General features: G+C 43.6%; 2 protein-coding genes across 3 annotated transcripts; one reads left to right on the plus strand and one right to left on the minus strand.

Annotated features, from left to right (window-relative positions):
* Positions 1–215: 215 nt before the first annotated feature.
* heyl (hes related family bHLH transcription factor with YRPW motif like) lies at positions 216–4,195 on the plus strand. The gene is made up of 5 exons (XM_035182011.2): positions 216–715; positions 2,389–2,455; positions 2,537–2,620; positions 2,737–2,818; positions 3,070–4,195. The coding sequence occupies exons 1-5, from the start codon at positions 636–638 to the stop codon at positions 3,744–3,746; spliced, it is 990 nt and encodes a 329-aa protein (XP_035037902.1). The 5' UTR covers positions 216–635; the 3' UTR covers positions 3,747–4,195.
* Positions 4,196–12,153: 7,958 nt separating this feature from the next.
* On the minus strand, positions 12,154–18,444 carry LOC118124341 (coagulation factor XI-like). Of its 2 annotated transcripts, none has more exons than XM_047344220.1 (9): positions 18,373–18,444; positions 14,987–15,143; positions 14,548–14,657; positions 14,281–14,446; positions 13,926–14,041; positions 13,711–13,843; positions 13,342–13,448; positions 12,903–13,062; positions 12,154–12,442 (listed from the first exon to the last, which is right to left on the minus strand). In XM_047344220.1, the coding sequence occupies exons 1-9, from the start codon at positions 18,389–18,391 to the stop codon at positions 12,340–12,342; spliced, it is 1,071 nt and encodes a 356-aa protein (XP_047200176.1). In that variant the 5' UTR covers positions 18,392–18,444; the 3' UTR covers positions 12,154–12,339. The 2 variants fall into 2 exon arrangements, with proteins under 2 accessions (XP_047200176.1, XP_047200175.1); XM_047344219.1 differs by lacking the exon at positions 18,373–18,444 and adding an exon at positions 15,277–15,411.
* Between the last annotated feature and the right edge of the window lie 313 nt (positions 18,445–18,757).

Genomic DNA, 18,757 nt, shown 5'->3' on the forward strand with positions numbered 1-18,757 from the left:
GAAGGAAGGACAGAAAGAGAGCAGGATGAGATTGGAGGCTAATTGACTGAGGATGACTGAGCAAAAGGGGTTTGGAAAGACAGGGGGGGGTGGAGTGGACGGGTGGGAAGGTGACAAGCCGAGGAAGGGCAGATTAAAGGGAGGGAGGGAGGGAGGGACAGGCAGTGGAGGCGGGGAGGGGGGAGCTAAAACTGGCAACCCTGCCCCAACTGCCAAAGTACTATTTTGTCATTGGGTGGATGTGACAGAGAGAGGGAGTCAAGGGAGGAATAACAGAGGGAGAGAACGCGGGAGACCATGCCAGTGATAGAGTGAAAAGACTTAAAGCAGCTTGTGAATTTTCTTAGTTGTCATGGGCCCTCGGGGGTCGAACAAGTGGCGGCGCTGATTCACCGAGGAGAGGACACAAGAACACAAGGAGAGACAACAGCAGCAAGAAATGAACACAAGTGACGAGAAGTAACTAAGGACGACAAAGCTTTTATAAGTAACAGGGAGAGAGAGAGAGAAAGAGAGAGAGAGAGACGCAAGAGAGTGAGGGGCACACAGGGGTCCAGTGTGTGACGAGACCAACCCTTCAGTCCATCGTCCATCCCTCCATCCATCCGTCCATCCTGTGCGGAAGAAGCAGAGACATGAAGAGACCTCACGACTACAGCTCCCCAGACTCGGACACAGACGAGTTCATTGACGTGGGACAAGAAGACGGCTTTTGGTGAGCATCCGCCAACCACAGCCGAGTGTGTGACACATGCCCCGCAGTCACACTTTTAAGTGAACTGACATGTTATCCAGCTGTAATTAGACCTTTGAACATTTTCCTTTACAAAGACGTCGACACAAAGTTGTTGAAGTTTTCAGGAAAAGTTTTAGCACGTCAGAATCAGATGAGATCAATGGGTTCTCTGCATGCATATCGAAATCTTTTTATTCACAAATGTATTTAAGTCATTTTAAAAGTTTTGACAGAAGCCTGAACTGTCAGTTTCAAGTTCAAACTTCAGGCCTTTGGGGCGGAGGATTGATTGTATTCACTCATTCAGATGCTCGATGAAAGCGTGCGTCATGTTGATGCAGATATTAATCATTACATGCATGACCTGCTTTACAATGTGTGTAGGTCAAGTCACAAGCAGAACTTTCTGATGCAGTCTCTTAAATATTTTAAATAGGGAAAATATCATCAGATAAAATACAAAAAAAAAATGTGTGTGTCAGTTTTTAATCCTTTACACTTTAGGGAGTCTTTGTCAGAAAAAAAATAGTTGACTCTAAATATACTGAGGATTTTGTAAAATCTTATAGGAACATATGACGCACACTGTGAGGGAATGTAATTAATTTCATTATACTCCCTCTCTTCAATGCATGACCTTTTTACTGTACGTGAGAGATTTGATTCACCATCAAAAATACTGAAAACCTATGGTTATATTCTTTTCATGTTATTTTATATAAAGGTTATGATTTTACACAGAAAACTGTCCAATTATTGTCAAAAATTCATAGCATCGATCGCAGTTTTCCCATTATTCATATGTGTATAGTTAAATATACATGGGGGACTAATCGGGAACATGAATTAAAAAAAGGTTTTTATTTGGGGGGAAAAAACAAGCCTTTGAACCTTTGAACGCAAATATGACCCACAATGCCACGGTGCCCAACTGCAGGCCATTACCTATAACTTGTTTCAGTGATGTGGATGTGCATACAGTACACAGTGCTCAGCAAGCCACTGACACTGCAGACAGTCTGGATAAATGAAATCTCCATGTGACATGCAAACAGAAGACGGCGCGGCCCTTTTCAAGTCGGCCCCCATCAAACGTGGAACCTAAACAAAAACACACAACCAAACTGGCAGCTTCCACGTTCAAATCTAATAGAAACGCAATAAGTCTCTGGTGGGGCGGTTTGAAGGGAACTCCAAGCTGACGGGCCGAGTTCGGGCCAGCGGGATGAGAGCTCACAAACAAACACAATCCATATTGAGTGACTGCACGTCCCATGCTGCATGTTGGAGCCCCATGTGAGCGAGAGCATCGGCCCCGGGCTATATAATCATCTCCCTAAAAGTGCCTTTGCTCAGATGGAAAGAAGAACAGCGTGCCATTTCACTGAGACTAATGTCCACGAAACGCATTCAAACAAAAACAATCTTGTGCTCCCTCCTCTCCCGGGCTCTCCTTTGCCTTTCTGTGCCCAAAAAACTAATTAGATTGAAGGGGGCTGATGTGCCATCCCGCCTCTGTGTCATATTAAGGAGGGTAATAATAACAATATGCAACAGAGAGTTGCCATATCCCCCTCCTCCCTCCTCCCCCCTCAATCTCCCTCATCTCTCTCTCTTTCTTTAACTTTCTTTTCTGTATCTCCATGGTGCAGCCCAGTCACCGGGTCCATGTCTCCCGGCAGTGCCTCGCAGATTCTGGCCCGAAAGAAGAGAAGAGGGGTGAGTGGACTGTAACACTTGCTCTTAATCCTTTTCTCTTCATTGTTTTTAGCTTTAACCGTCCCTCTACTCGTCTTGTAGATCATAGAGAAGAGGCGCAGAGACCGGATCAACCACAGCCTGTCAGAGCTCCGCAGACTTGTTCCCAGTGCTTTTGAGAAACAGGTACGTGCTGACAAATCAAGACTTAACGTGTTCATTCCAATTCCCTGACGGAAGACAAACACCAGCACAATAAAATCTGATGCAACTGGGTGAGATGTCGCTGGCTTTCTCTGCAGGGCTCGTCCAAGCTGGAGAAAGCAGAGATCCTGCAGATGACGGTGGACCACCTCAAACTGCTGCATGCCATGGGAGGAAAGGGTGAGGTTTTTTGCCACCTTAAAATTTACTTTCAAGCTTTTTCTGCGTGTGATTCATTTTCTATAAAACAAGGACACCAAAGGCTTTTCTGGGAAAGATCTAAACTGCATGAGAATGAAGACACATTTATTATTATTGCAGCCGTTTTAAAAGAAAAGATGAAATACACAGCCAGCTCTGTACGTGTCATACATGACTACATTCCATTACCATGATTCACCACATGACTCAACTTTATTTTTCTCTCCCAGGATACTTTGATGCGAGGGCCCTGGCAGTCGACTACAGGACCCTGGGTTTTAGGGAGTGTGTCGGCGAGGTTGTGCGGTACCTCAGCTCCCTTGAGGGCGAGTCCCCGGACCCCATAGGAGCCCGCCTAGTCTCCCACCTCTCCCACTGTGCAAGTGAGATCGACCCTCTCCTCTTGCAGTCACCCCCGGCCTCCGCCTTGCACTTCCCTCCTTGGCCGTGGGCATCCTTCCCCCAGATCTCCCCCGCTTCGCCGGCCTCAGCCTCCCCTCCTTTCCCTGCCGGGCGAAGAGACCTTGCCCTGCTCGGGAGCTACCCCTCGTCCGCCTCCCTCCGCCTCGCCCCCCTGGCTGGCTGCCAGCAGGGTGCACCGCCGCTCCTCGCGCCGACAGCCCTGGCCACCGTCCACAGGATGCCCTCCCTCGCGGCATCCCCAGCTTTAGCCCACTCCAGACCTACCCAGCCGTCCCCTCACTGTGCCACCAGGGCCTCGCCTCTTCCTCACCCCACCCCTTCCTCTTCCTCTCCTTCCTCCTCCTCCTCTACTTCATCCTCTGCTCAACCACAGGTCTCCTTCAGGCCCTTCGCACCTCTGGGGTCTTCCACAATCCAGCGCAGGGGCTTGAACGGATCGGCCAAGGCGGCTCAGGGATGGGGGACTGAGATCGGAGCTTTCTGAGGCTCAGCTCCGGTTTTTTGTTTTCCAAATGAACTCTGCACAGTGGACATGGAGCTGCCGTGTGCACCACGTAGCAAATGTGATGAATTTGGAGAAAGACGTCTTGGACCTTTGATGATTGTCTCCAACTTTAAGGGACTTTAAAAGCCATATCTGACTATGGGTGAAGTTTTAGATCAACAATTACATGTAATTAAAGAATGGAGGAATGTGAAGGAACTTTTGAATTGTTTTCATGATCTTGCTTGAGAAACACATACATAGTAGTGTTCAACAGAGCCATATATAAATATATATAATTCTCAGCAGAGTGATGTTGAGTCTTCACTGATCGTTTAACTGTGATATTTGTGTTTTTCCCCCCAAATCATTTAAACACTTGTTTGCCTTTTCCAACTCTGAAGAATGTTTGACAAAAATCTCTATAAAGACTAAGTGCCTTTACCTTGCTTCATGTCTTCTCCGTGTTTTATCTGACCGTACATGCAAATGCAGACGTGCACTTGCAGCTACATAGTCTGCCATCAATACAAATGCCCAAGAAATTCATGTTACCCACTTATCCATGTTCGCCATGTCTGAAATCACGGCTTGCATGTTCCCCAGCCCTAACCCCCCCACTGTCTAAGCTGTCTCCAGCGATGCCTGATGGGAGCTGTGGTCTTGTGGCCGCAGAGGATAAACATGGTGGGAGCTGGTGATGTTTTTGGGATGCCGCGGCGAGGCAAACAGGCCCATCACTTTGCCCTCTAATTGGCAGTCCCCTGTAATTAACTCTACCCTCCTATCAGTCTATGTATCTTCCTCTCCCCGGCTGTCTCTCTGCCATTCTTTCTCTCCAATCTTGTGGTGCGCCAGCGGATATCTTCTCTCCCCGTTTGTCTGCGCCTCAGTCTCCTCAACAATGGACAGACAGTAAAGGAGAGGGCAGGAGGGGAGGGATGGAGAGACACAGAGAGAGGGGAAACAAAGAGGAAGATCTGAGGCGCTGTGGTCTGGTGACTGATTCGGCGTAGACGTTCAATAACAGGGTGGGAGGGAGGCAGGAGACAGGGTTACGGGGAGATGAGAGGGAGAAGGAAGGTTTAAAAGGGCAGGGAGAGAGAGATGGTGTGAATAACAGACAGTGGGCCAGCGCGTACACCATGCACAAGAAAGCCCCAAACAGTGATGAATGGCAGTTGTGACGAGTCGTTTCTCGAGAAGATCGGCATAATTGTTTTCCGTGCTTCACCAAAACAGCTCCGTGGGGATGAGAGAGCAGAGAAGAGCCCTGTGTGTGTTTACTGCTGGAAAATGCTTTGATCTACTTCAGGATGCAATGTCTGTGGTCTGCGGCCCAGAGATGTGTGTGTTCTGCAAAGTGCATATTGTTTATTTGAGTGAGTGTGCGAGTGTGTGCTTCAAGCCAGTCTCATGTGCTCGCTGCCCCCTTCGTGTGTTTGTCTGTGCCTTTCTGAGTCTTTTGTTTATGTGGTGTTGTGCAGACACACACACACATCTTGTATGTGTGCGTGTAATGCGAGTCTAAAGGGCTGGCGTCAGGACTGAACCGCGGTGGCGGCGTGGCTCTCGTGCGAGGCCGGCCGGCGGTCGGACGGACGGTATGGTGGTGGAATGTTTGTGGAGGGTGCATACGTACTCACTCACACACACACACACACACACACACACACAGGCAGGCAGACAACACACCAACACAGACACACACACAGGCTGGCTGGCACTATTCTAGCCTCTGAGTGGAGGAGCCAGAGTCACCACCACAGCTTCCAGGAAGGACGACCACAGTCACACTGCGCTGGGTTTCCCACGGGGGAGGGGAGGCCAGAGGGAGCAGGGAGGAAGGAGGGAAGGGAACGACAGGGAAAGAAGGAGGGAAGTGCTGCATGCTAGGGAGTGTGCATGTGAGGCACAGGCGTAGTGAACAGACTGACGTTGTGGTTCAAGCAGAGGAAAAGAGGAGGGTTTCATTATGCAGGGAGGACGGAAGAAGTTTGAAACCAGGAAGTCAGAGAATATTTCTCCCCTGCTGTGAAAATAAACATATCCACGCGTCCGTGCACAGTCTTATTGGGTTGTGTGAGCGTCTCTTTCATTCTAACATCTCTCTATACGTGTTTGTGTTCTTGGAGTGTTGTGGAGCCCTAAGTCTGGTTACAGTCACATTATGGGGACTTTTAAATGGAACAAGAGCCTGACCCTGTTATGTGAATTATGTATAATACAAGAATAATACAGAATGCTGCAGATGGTTTCACTGAAAACCCTTTTCGTTGTTTTGCTTTACCTCGGCACCATTGCAAATGAGGGTTCCACCTCAATGTGTCTCTCGGGGGTTTTAAATAAATAAGGTGTGTTTCAGGTGTTTCTTCTTCACCAGTGATGAGGCGGGGTCTACTGTTTCCGGCCCGCTCTCTGATTGGATCAGTGGACAAGTTCTACTGTAATTGTTATGTATAAAAAATATAAAATATTAAAAAAACAATGTAAACACGTAACACAATGCATTGTAAAAATGTAGCGGAGTAGAAAGTACAGATATTAGCTGATATATGTAGTAAAAGTGAAAAGAAAACTCAGATCTACTTAAATAACGTACATATACTTTAAAATGCAGTTAAGTACAATAATGAGGTAACAGTAATTCCCATCATCCCACCACTGCTCCACACACACAGCTCTTCAGGGAGAATTATGACATGACTGTGGCCAGTTTGATAACTTCAAGGGGAGGTGATGATGTTATCGAGTTAGCATTGACATCTAACATCAAAAATGTAAACAACAGTATCTATGATTCGGTGACATGATGTATTGTAAAGTAAATCAAATATCAGAGAACTGACATGAATGAATGAACCTACCAGCTTATGATGGTTTGGGATATGAAAGGCTGTCAGGATATGAAAAACTTTTTAAGGTCAGATGGAAATGAAGTATGTGGCAACTTCCACACCGAAACAGATAACTCTGAAACGCCTTCTTTCCACAACGAGTGGCATTTTTCAAAAAACAAAAACTTTAGCTCTCCAGTGCAGATAAGAGTTAAAGGCAGTAAGAGCAAGAGTACACATAGTGAAGTGACCTCTGTCAAAACTAATCACTGTATGTGCAACTAAAATTTAGTTTGGCTCATCCTCATGACGGCAACATATGAGGACGCCACACCCGAGTCACGGTCAAAACAACAAGTTTATTAAAAAAACTAAGAATAAACAAAAGAAGTTAGACTAATCTGTGGTGGCCTGGAAGCCTGGCCAAAAAGAAAGGATCCAGATACTCCCCCCCTGTCTACCTTAGCAACAATATCTAAATAAAACAAACCAAGAAGAGGACTATCAGACCCCCAACTCAAAAGCAAAAAAACAATAAACACTTCCATGATGACAGAGGCTGCTGCCAGCACTCAGATGGCAGAGAGACTCTCCAGCTTCCCTTAAAGCTTCACTGTGTAGAATTCAGTGACATCTAGTGGTGAAGTTGCATGTTGCAGCTGAATACCCCTAACCTCACCCTCCCCTTCCAAACATGAGAGAGAACCTGTGGAATCCTTCAGTCGTCATAAAAACTCAAAACATGTTTAGTGTGTTCAGTCTGGACTACTTTAAAAAACATGGCGGCCTCTGTAGAAACAGATACAAATTGAAGGCATGCAGAATAAAACTAAATACACTGCATCAGCCGCTGATTGGTGTCTGGCATGTCCTGCAGGAACATGCAGGAATCAGAGTTGTCAGGCTGGTCAACTAAGACAGGGAGAACTCCACAAGGCTTGTGATGTGTCCTTCCGTGTCGAGGCTTCGAAGCGTGTGTTGAGTAATCCAGGAAGATTTTTGTGAAGCGCGTATCGAGGCTTGTGTTGATGACGTATGTGGTGACGTTCGAAGCCTCGCGAGCCGACTGTAACATGTGACTGATTCGGGAAATGGTTTGCGGGTTTGGCGTGCGATTCGAAATATAAGGGGCAGCGAAACGCAATAGATCCCCCCCTCACATTTGGTGGACTTGGGACTTTATTGCGCGTTTGTTGCAATCTATTCGAGCTTCTTTTTTTGTCATGGAACCAGCAAGAAAGAGGAGATTTCCCCCTGTCTGGGAACATTTTGAGCTGATCTCTCCTAAAAAGGTATGCACATAGTAATAATAACAACAACTAGCGTAATATACTGTAAATAAATGTGACAACACAGCGTATCCCTTGTCCCTTTCTTCTAATTTCTGGTATTTTAAAAAGGTGAAGTGTCAGTTGTGTTCAAAAGAACTTGGATACAACAATAACACCTCATCTATGCTGAGGCATTATAGAGCCCTGCATGAAAACAAGGAGACCAACCAAGGTGGACCAAGCCCAGGTAAACCATTTTAGGATGCAATGATAAGACAGCATACAAACATAAAATTACATGGTAGGTTTGTATTAGACAACATTTCATTTATATTTTAAATGTGAGTAATTAATGACATCTGTAATTGAATACTGCATTTTTTTGTCATCAGGAGAGAAGAATGATGTGGATGAGGCCTTGGTCAATATGGTGATTGAGGATTCCCAGCCCTTCACTATTGTGGAGGACAAAGGGTTCAAAAAGCTTGTTAAAGCTTTCAACCCTACCTATGTTCTCCCCACAAGGCAGGTACGTATGTGAGCACATGAAGCATTTCCCTCATTTTTGCCATTCCAAGAGTGTTCTCTTCTTTCCTTTAGGCTTTGAAAGCTATGGTGGAGGACAGATATAAGGAATCCAAGGAGAAAGCCAAAGCCATTGTGTCGAAGGCATCTGCAGTTAGTTTAACATCAGATTTGTGGACCTCTATCAACACTGATGCGTATCGAGCTGTGACATGCCATTTTATAGATGCAAGCACCTCTTTGCATTCTGATGTTTTAGGGGTGCTGCATTTCCCTGAGGCACATACTGCTGAAAATTTGGCAACAGTAAAAGCAGCACTTATGTCACAGTGGGGTATAACACACAAAGTTACTTGCCTTGTGACTGATGGCGCAGCAAATATGGGTGCTTGTGCCAGGGAGCTTCGTTTGCGTCACACAAATTGTGTGACGTATACTTTAAATTTACTCATAAAAAAGGCTCTTCACCAAAACACTGTGTTGTCTGGCATCTGGGCAAACTCTAGGAAGATAGTGGGCTGTTTCAAGAGCAGCACCACTGCAAAGATGAATTCCTTTATTTCATTGCAATATTCTAAATGACGCTGTTTTGTTTAAGTTGCTGCTGCAGTGACACTTGAATGAATCACTTTTTGTTGGCTAATTTTATAGGAGAGGCTGACACAGGTGCAGGAGCAAATGGGCCGGCCAGCACTGAAGCTAATTCAAGAGGTGGATACACGCTGGAACAGCACATATCATATGCTCCAACGTGTTTATGACCTCAGGGAACCTGTAGGAGCAGCTTTGGCAGGCCTACGCACTGACGTTGCCCCACTCTCATCAGAACAGTATGAAATTATCGCAGAATGTCTAAAAGTGCTGTTCCCATTTAATGATGCCACAGTTGAGCTGTCAGAGGAGAAGAGAGTGTCTGGATCAAAAGTCATTCCCCTTTTATCCATGCTACACCACTCACTGGAGGAGGAGGAAATGGGAATTGTCCAGACTCCAGAGAGCACAGCAATGGCTGAGAGTCTGAGGAGACAGTTAAGGGAGAAGCTGTACACGTTGCAATCAATGAGCATCATGTCACTGGCAACCCTGCTTGATCCAAGGTTTAAAAAGATAGGCTTCTTTAGCCCTAATAAAGCAGCAGATGCCGTGACGAGGCTCACTTCTGAATGTGCTGCTGTTATTGGAAACAGCGCGTCTTCTTCCTCCTCATCATCACAACCGCACACATCAGAAGCTTCTCAGCCTGTGACTCAAGGTAATGGATACATTCTAATTGTATTTAGTCACTTACAGCCGGTTTGTCTGTCTTAGGTAGCAAACTGTGGCAGCGTTTGGACACCAAAGTCCTGCAGACGAGGACACAAAATGTCACTGCGGACGCAACAGTAGAGGTCCAACAGTACCTGGGTGAACCAAACATAGGAAGATTGGAGAATCCCCTATTGGGAAGAAAAAAAACGTTTTATTTCCAAACTTGTGGTAGCTTTTCTCTGTACCCCAGCTTCATCTGTGCCCTGTGAAAGGGTCTTTTCTAAAGCAGGCGAAATTATTTCTAAAAAAAGAAACCGCCTTAAACCCAAGCTGTTATTTTTAAATAAAAATGAATAAACTGTTATCCCTATTGTACGTGTTACATTTTGTCCCTACACACATAAGCACAGTCACAAACCAAGTAACACAAGCACATTCACATCACAACCCTCTCCCCAATTTGTTTCCACTTTCCCTTTTGACCCCGCCATTGTATCATAAAGGCAGACCATATTAATAAGTTCATAATTTATGTATTGGCATCACAAACATCATTCATTCAATTCAAAGCTTCACACACCAAAGCCATGGTGTCATTATAATCACTGCCTGTTTTACATTTATTGTCCACTTGATGGCACAGTAGAGCAAATGAAGCACCATGACACTTCGGCCCATGAGTGAACCAATTGGATGGAAAGCTTCACTGCTTCATGAAGCTTCATCTCGCCATCACTACCACAAGCTCACACTGGCCTAAGCAAAAAGGAAAACATGCCTTAATTGGTGAAAGACTTTTTAATAATCTATTTAATTTTGTAGTTATGTTTTACTTAAGTGTCTTTTATGTAAACATTATGTCTGTTTGGATGTGACGTGCTGTGTTTTAAATGTACCTTTTTGCACATGTCTGCAAAGACCAATTTCTGCCTTGACTAAGGTAGACAATAAAGTACTTTCTATTCTAATCCCATGCTCGAGCATATAGTCAACCTCTTTTGAAACAACACTGTTTTTCAGGATTCAGGACCACAGCAGACAACAGGTTGACAAACTGAGGAGAAACTCCTCCTTCTAACTCCTCAGTATCAATAAAACTGTACAAAATCATTATATGATTACTCAAAGCACAATGCTTAAACATGGCCTGGGTCACAGCACAAGCCAAAGACACCTGAGGATACTTTGTAACCAATCCGTCAGACACTCTGTCACCATCGGGACGGCTGAAACCAAACCCAGCTCCTCTGAGTTGGTTGGATTGGGATTGTTGTCAGCTGGTGAGTCCATGCAGGGTGTGGCTGCTCCTCCCAAATCAGAAGAGGTGGCTTCCAGCATGTGGTCTGCTGGTTTTGCACGGTCTGTTTATTGTGTAGTTTGGTGTTAATAAATCCCATGGTTTGGGCTGTTTTAAAGGCTTCTTGTTGTTCATTTGTGTTAATGACGGTCATTGAAACGAGCGTATTAACAAAACAAAGAAGAAACCAATGTTAAAGTTAATTTAATCTGTGGGAGCGTGGAGGCCTGGCCGAAAAAGAACAGAAAAATGGGACGGTCTGGACCAACCACGCAATGGGCCATCAGATCCAGATACTTCCTCATCTACCTCAGCAACAATATATGAATGAAACAAAAACGAAAACAAGACTATCAGACCCCCCCAACTCAAAAGGAACACACAATAAACACTTCTACAATTGCTGCTGCCACTCAGATGGCAGAGAGACTCTCCAGCTTTCCTTAAATACCCCTCCACATAATCACACTCACCTGAGAGGAGAGAGAGAGTGAGGAAAAGGAGGAGGAAACAACTAAAGCACGTAACACAAGGACAAAATGCAGGGACACCGAATTATTTAACCTAAAACCAGTGGATCCAAAGATCAAACTTATTGCATTTTGTTCTCTTCAACCACTGAATAGAATTTGGAAATTGAATGTCATTGAATAGGTGTCAGAGAGAAGATCATATCCTGCAGACTTGCACACACAGAGATGTATGAAGAACATGGTAAAATTACATTTAAAATACTTTTTTTTAAAGACTTTTACTGAACTTGCTTCTCTGATGTCTATCAGTAGTCTGTTCCACAACTTGGGAGGATAATTTACAAAAGCTGCGTCTCCAATTTTCTTTCAGCTGTTGTTGGGAACCTCGAATAGACTTGCTGCAGATGATCTCAGTGTTCTAGAGGGAATATAGCTAACAGAGTTATTTTTCTTATGTCTTCTAGGGTTAGGAGTCACAGATGCTAACAATGATAGGTTTCATAGCCTTGTGCCAGAAGATACAGAAATATTAATAGCAAAACTGTCAGGCATTTGCAACATTTATCATGAATAATTAATACAAGCAGAAATTGTAGTTATCTTATAATATCATTGAATGGTTGGGTTAGAATATCTTGTTGCAGAGACACATTTTAATACCATTTCTCATCTAAATGATACTTTATCTCTCTGCAATAAGAAGTAGAGCTCTGTGAATACTGACTTTCAAATAAATGAAGCAGGATGAAAACTTATTTCATTGTCAGTTTTATTTTTCATGTTACAACACAAAAACAATCATCTGTGTTTTAAATGGCAAACAACTGATCATGTGAGGACCAACCAACAGTCCAGAGAGGTGTGTGTCTGGGTGTGAAGTGGCGTTCTGGCCTGAATGAGGATAAGGAAAGTGTGTGTGTTTGTGTGTGTGTGTGTGTGTCTCTACACACAGCTCTTCAGGGAGAATCCGGACACGACATTATTCAATTTTTTTACTTTGGGAGGAGCAGGTGCTGTGATGACACGTTTGAGATAACAGCGGCCCCTGGGACACAAAATCAACAAACAAGATTAAACACCATGTAGACAACACTAGATAGTTGATCTGTTAGGAAGTTAACAAGTCTACTTAGGAGCAGGGCCACACCTCAACCACACCTGCAATCACCTGTCAAGGCTAAATTTACCTGATCAACCCATCATGCTCTGTTTATCTTCCTTTCCCTTCATACATCCTTACACACATCCCTTCATCTTCCCTTCCCTCATCCCTTCATCCTCTCTTTCCTTCCTCCCTCATCTCTTATCTTCACCTCAACCCATTCGCTCAATGTCCATTCATTATTTCCTCAACATCCAATTCATCAATTTCCATTCAAACCTTTCAATCACATATTGTTTGGGCCTGGTCCTTCCTAGTGAAGATCAAGTTAAATGTTACATGATTTCTCAGTGTGAACTGAATTCCTGGTTCATGATTTTGTTGACATGAATGAACACTGTACCTGAAAGCAGAGTTGGAGTAGGATTCATTGAAGTAGGTGTAGAACTGGCAAAGAGGATCTGTACTACAGGTCCTCTGACACGTGTCTGGATCATCCATCGACTCAAAGCGAAGGTCAGAACCTTGGAAACTGACTCCTTCATGAGACACTAGAAGCCAACCTGTCAGCAGAGAGGGACAGGGTCAGACTCCCCCTGCTGGCCAAAGCACAGACATACTACTCTAACAAGTATTACATAATAACCAGATGTAAGTGTCACCTATCTACACATGTTGCAAAACGTCAAAGACTCAGTTCATCATTGATATTTGTTGGATTCATAATGGGTGAATGATTCATTTCTTCATAGACGTGTGTGTAAAACAGTTCAGAGCCAGTGTGTGTGGTTTGAAATGGTCAACAAACACTGTGTCCAGTCTCAGTGTTTTGTTATACATACTGTTATCCATCTGGCAGAAGTGCACCGGTATCCCAGATGTGACTCCCACTTTGGCTCTGGTCACCATCACAGATGGATTTCCCTTCAAGTAACATTGGAAGTTATCACTGCATAAAAAATAAGTTTAGAGAGTTTAGAGAAAACCAAGCAGATTAACATATTTAGCTGAATTTGCAGAACCATACGTTCAACCCCCTATAGGATTGTCAAGATACTGTCCCAGGAACAACAAATAAGATGATATATATATATATATATATGGACAGAATATAGACATATATACAGGTACTTTACACTTTCTAATGTTGAATGTATTTCTGTTTGCCACATGAGAAGTTAAAGTTTATTTAAGTGCTTGTTTCACACTACCTGGTATAAGAGAAATATGTACAGCGTGGTTTATCAGTGCACAGAGCCCGACAGTGTTCTGCAGAGGCGGCGGGCAGATTTTCAATGTCGTGTCCTGGGATGTCAGTGTTTAAGAGAAGCTTTCCTTGGCAAACTGTAAAACACACAGGTAATATAAAAAGAAAACATATTGTAAAAGACCTCCCGCAGGATGTTGTGCTTCCACCTGTGCATACCTGTTCCAAAGTATTGAGTTTTTTGCAGTTTGTGGGAGAATCCAGATACTGCCCCAACCTCTCTCTTTACAGGAGACCTCGGTACCGACCAGCTGTGTTTAAGGTGACATTTGTATCTTGGAAAGAACAAAGAAACAACACCATCATTTAATGTTAGAACCTGCGATGTTCTGACGCCAGAGATCCTCCCTTCTCAATATATGGATTCATTGAAGTGTAAGAAAAGACCACATTGTGTCGCTCTAACATCACAGAGGATATCTTAACCACTGACATAAACTCTGCCTCCAGATCAGGCACCTGTTTAAAGTATGAACATTTAAATTGAATGAAACTTAACGTTACCCAGTTATACCTTATGGTCTCTGGTGTGAAGTCGCCATTTACAAAAGTAAAAAAACGACAGTGAGGGTCCTGCGTGCAGACCCTCTGGCACTCTTCATCACTGGACGTGAACAACGATTTGTAGTCTGCCCACGGGAAGTCCACGTTCTGGTACAGCTTAGACCGACAAGGTTGTTCTGCCCAGGTGAGAAGACAAAGAGAGTTAAGGAGAGCGTGCCCATACATCACAAATATATAAACTGTTTTTTAGAATGATGTAAAATGTTTGTGAGCTTACGCAGCTCTGAGGGGCAGTTTTTGAGAGAAAAGCCCGAAGTGACACCCTGTAGTGGAATCTGGACGTTGGGCTTTAGAGAGGGATTGGACTTGAGGTAACAGTAGAAGTTGCTGCAGAGAGAAGCATGCATCCATTATCTATACAGCTGAGGGTTGGATGGGGTTAGCTGGAGCTGATGCCAGCATCACATTCACACCTATGGACAATTTAATCTAACCCCAATCTGTATGTTTTTAGGACTGTGGGAGGAAGCCAGTGTACCAAGAGAATTACTGACAGGAGACGGGCACTTCAGGGGTCGATCAGATTTCAGCCGGGGTCAGTGCCCCCCTGGCTGCAGCCCTTGATCTGAACCTGCTTTGGCTGTATTCATTTTTAAAACATTACAGGGCTTCAATGGATTGTATCATGAGTTATGTGATGCGTCAGTGTTAGATACCTGTTATCTCTGGTCCAGTCATGTCGAAGAAAGGTAAAGAAGAGACAGGAGGGGTGCTCGGTGCACAGCTGCTGACAGTGCCTTGCATCCAGAGAGTAGAGAGTGGTTATATCTGATCCCAGGAAATCCACATTCTCGATAAACTCTTGATCGCATTCTGAAGAAATGGGAAAAACAAACATAAACACAATTAAATGTACACATTAACACAGATTTGACTACATATGATATGTGGTAAAAAAGGCTATTCAAACTGTGGCCACAGTCTCGTCAAGTAGTGTATGTGTTACCTTGACTAAAGCAGAGGCTGCAGATAGAGAGCAGACCCAGTAAAATCAAACAGGTTCCCATCTTCTTGTTTTCGCCACAGAGGAAAATAAGATCACTGAAAAGCAATTGCGGCAAAAGGAGGCGTCTCTGCAACTGCACACAGGCCAATGGGCCGTTGCAACATTTATACATCCAATCTATTTGTACAACTTAGTGTTGACACAATCATTGGTTGGTTGACAATGACACAGCCCCTTAATGTGCAATTGTGGAGGTGAGGGGGCTGGGAGAGCACCTTCACCTTCACCACAGAGGATCAATCAGCACAAGTGAGAGCTGTTAGCTGATTGATCCACACGGTTAAAAAGGCAGCAACTGAGCTGCCTCACGGAAGAGGACTCAGAGGACTCAGAACAATATTGTATCATATACCTTCATATTTTAATGTCCTATTTACAGGGAAAGCATGATTTACCACATGCTCTTCATACATAGATTTAAATGTGACTTTGGTTTAAAGGCACTTTAAAAATCGGTGTAAAATACATTTTTAAGTTAATCCCATGAAAAGCTTTACATAACACAGCACGGTCCTGTGCAGGGACATGCACACACATTTTGGGGAGCAGGGGCTAAAGTGAGAAAAAGTTAAATATAGTATCACATCTCTGACTAGCTTAACAATTTATTTTAATACCCTCACACTCACATAATTGTTAAATACTCAACAGTAGTAGAATGAATAGTGATTAGGTGAGGAGCCTACAATCAAAATGATGCAGTCTAAGGCAGGACACTACAGACAAAAACATTGTTTTTTCGTGTACTTAATTAATTTTGCTTCCATGTCATCTTCTTTCACTTTAATGGAAAGAAAACGTGACAAAATACACATTTAGTTGGTGTTTGTTTTACACTGTCGGTTTGCTAGCAAGACACAAGTTCACTATATATGTTTTTGTCTGCATTTCAATGTATCACATCTACAATTTCCTATATTACTGCACATGTAATTAAAAACTTAAATGTAATACCGAGCATCCAAGCTTTTCAATTTCAAATGTCATTGGTTCACCTGCATTAGCATAGATGTTAATTGGATATTATAGGTTTGTCACTTTAGTGACTGCAAACAATAGCATTTGTTTATTTAAGATCTTGACAATCTTATTACAATGACATCCCCGGCAAAACTGTCTTGTCTGTTTACAGTTTTCACCTGACAGCTCCACAAAGGTAATAACTGGGCTGAAAGCTGCGGTGCTGGATGCCACAGTGTCTGCCAGCTGCTCTTGTGCCATAGATGTGTTCTACCAGGGCTTCAACTTCAACCACCGCACTACCCTCTACCACAGCAGACAACAGATTGACAAACTGAGGAGAACTAGGCACATCTAACTCCTCAGTATCAATAAAACTGTACAAAATCATTATATGTTTACTCAAAGCACAATGCTTAAACATGGCCTGGGTCACAGCAATGTTAAAGTGCCCATATTTTACACCTTTCTGGGATTTCATTTGAGTTATTGGTACCCCTAAGATGATATGTCAGTGGTTTAAAGTCAAAAAAACTGCTGCAATGTCTATTTCCATGTCCTCTCTTCTGCCTGTCTCTGGCAGAATAGAACAGGCTGTTTTGCCTGCCTCTTTAATTATTTATGAGCCCCTCCTCTGATTGGCTGACTGCACTTTGAGTGACACGCGACCAGGCCTGTCACCGGTCTCCTTCTGGCGCATTCACTCTTGTAAACATAGCTGAAAGTCACGTTGGTATGTTTGCATACCGCTATAGAATTCCAGCCACATATTTACAGTCGGTTACAACGGGATGTTTCTGAACGGTAAGTTACACCGTCCTCATGTTTGATCAAGTTTTAGCAGGACAGTCGGCCAATGTAGGAGTAATGTCCCGAGTTACAGTACGGAGTCTCTCAGCCCCACCCAGCGAGAAGAGTGCGAATTCATGATGACATCTTCGGAGAGGAAGTACGAAACGCGACGTTTCAATAACATACTTCTTAGAATAGACTGAGTGAAAAAGCCCGGAGTGACTGTTTTCATACTTTGAGGGTCCCTACTGACCCCCTTCAAAAATCAAAAAGAAGACTATCAGACTCCCCCCACAACTCACAAGGCAAAGGAAACACACAATAAACACTTCCACGAGTGCTGCTGCCACTCAGATGGCAGAGAGACTCTCCAGCTTTCCTTAAATACCCCTCCACATATCACACTCAGCTGAGAGGAGAGAGAGAGTGAGGAAAAGGAGGAGGAAACAACTAAAGCACGTAACAAAAGGACAAAATGCAGGGACACCGAATTATCTAAACTAAAACCAGTAGATCCAAAGATCAAACTGATTGCCTTTTGTTCTCTTCAACCTCTGAATAGAATTTGAAAATTGATTGTCATTGAATAGGTGTCAGAGAGAAGATCATATCCTGCAGACTTGCACACACAGAGATGTATGAATGAATCACGAGATATATATGTTTTTAAGAAACATAATAAGATGGTAAAATTACATTTAAAAGACTTTTTTATACTTTTTTTTTTACTGAACTTGCTTCTCTGATGTCTATCAGTAGTCTATTCCACAACTTGGGAGGATAATTTACAAAAGCTGCGTCTCCTATTTTCTTTCAGCTGCTGTTGGGAACCTCTAATACAGTGGTTCTCAAATGGGGGTACGTGTACCCCTGGGGGTACGTGAAGGCACTCCAGGGGGTACGTGAGATTTTTAAAAAATATATTTAAAATTAGCATCCATTCAGAAATCCTTTAAAAATGGTTATTTAATAAATATTCAATAAAATATAAGTGTAAGTTCATGAACTGAATTTTATATTCAGTGGGCTATTCAATTTCATTATCCTAAAAACCCCGAGTCTCCCCCATACCAGGATGGTTTGACCCAACCTGGCACACGCCACCTGTCATCACTGCCGCCTTGAAAACTCAAACAATGGAGTCGTGGTTGAAGCGCAGCAGCAATGCCGCTGAAAACACGGAGGGACAAGTGCCAGAGAAGGCGAAACCAGAGCCGGCAAAATTCCGTCAGTATTCACAAGAATATGTTTTAATGGGATTTACGTCCACGAGTTGCCACCCACCCAAGGCTTTGTGTAGCATATCCCCCGAAAGATGGTCGAGACTTTAACTGACGTTTCCATGTTTATTTGAGCCTTCACTAAACAACACCGGAAGAGCTCGTGCCTCTTCGGAGGGGCGCTAAAACATCAAACCTTTCCGTTGTGAAGTTACAGATTCATAACAGGAAGTCCGCGTCTCTACCGGAACACTTTCCAAATAAAAGCATGTAATACAAAAACGGAAATGAAATTGTCTGACCTCAAAGCGAGCAAATATTTCACAATAAAATAACAGAAAGACACTTCAACAATATTAACAATAGATTCGGTTATTTACACTTTGTGTTTTTTCTGTGGGGAGAGATTAGCCAACAGTGGCATGAAGCCAGCACATCTTCAGCGGCAT

Source organism: Hippoglossus stenolepis, chromosome 17 (genome assembly GCF_022539355.2).
Source record: "Hippoglossus stenolepis isolate QCI-W04-F060 chromosome 17, HSTE1.2, whole genome shotgun sequence".
NCBI lineage: Eukaryota > Metazoa > Chordata > Actinopteri > Pleuronectiformes > Pleuronectidae > Hippoglossus > Hippoglossus stenolepis.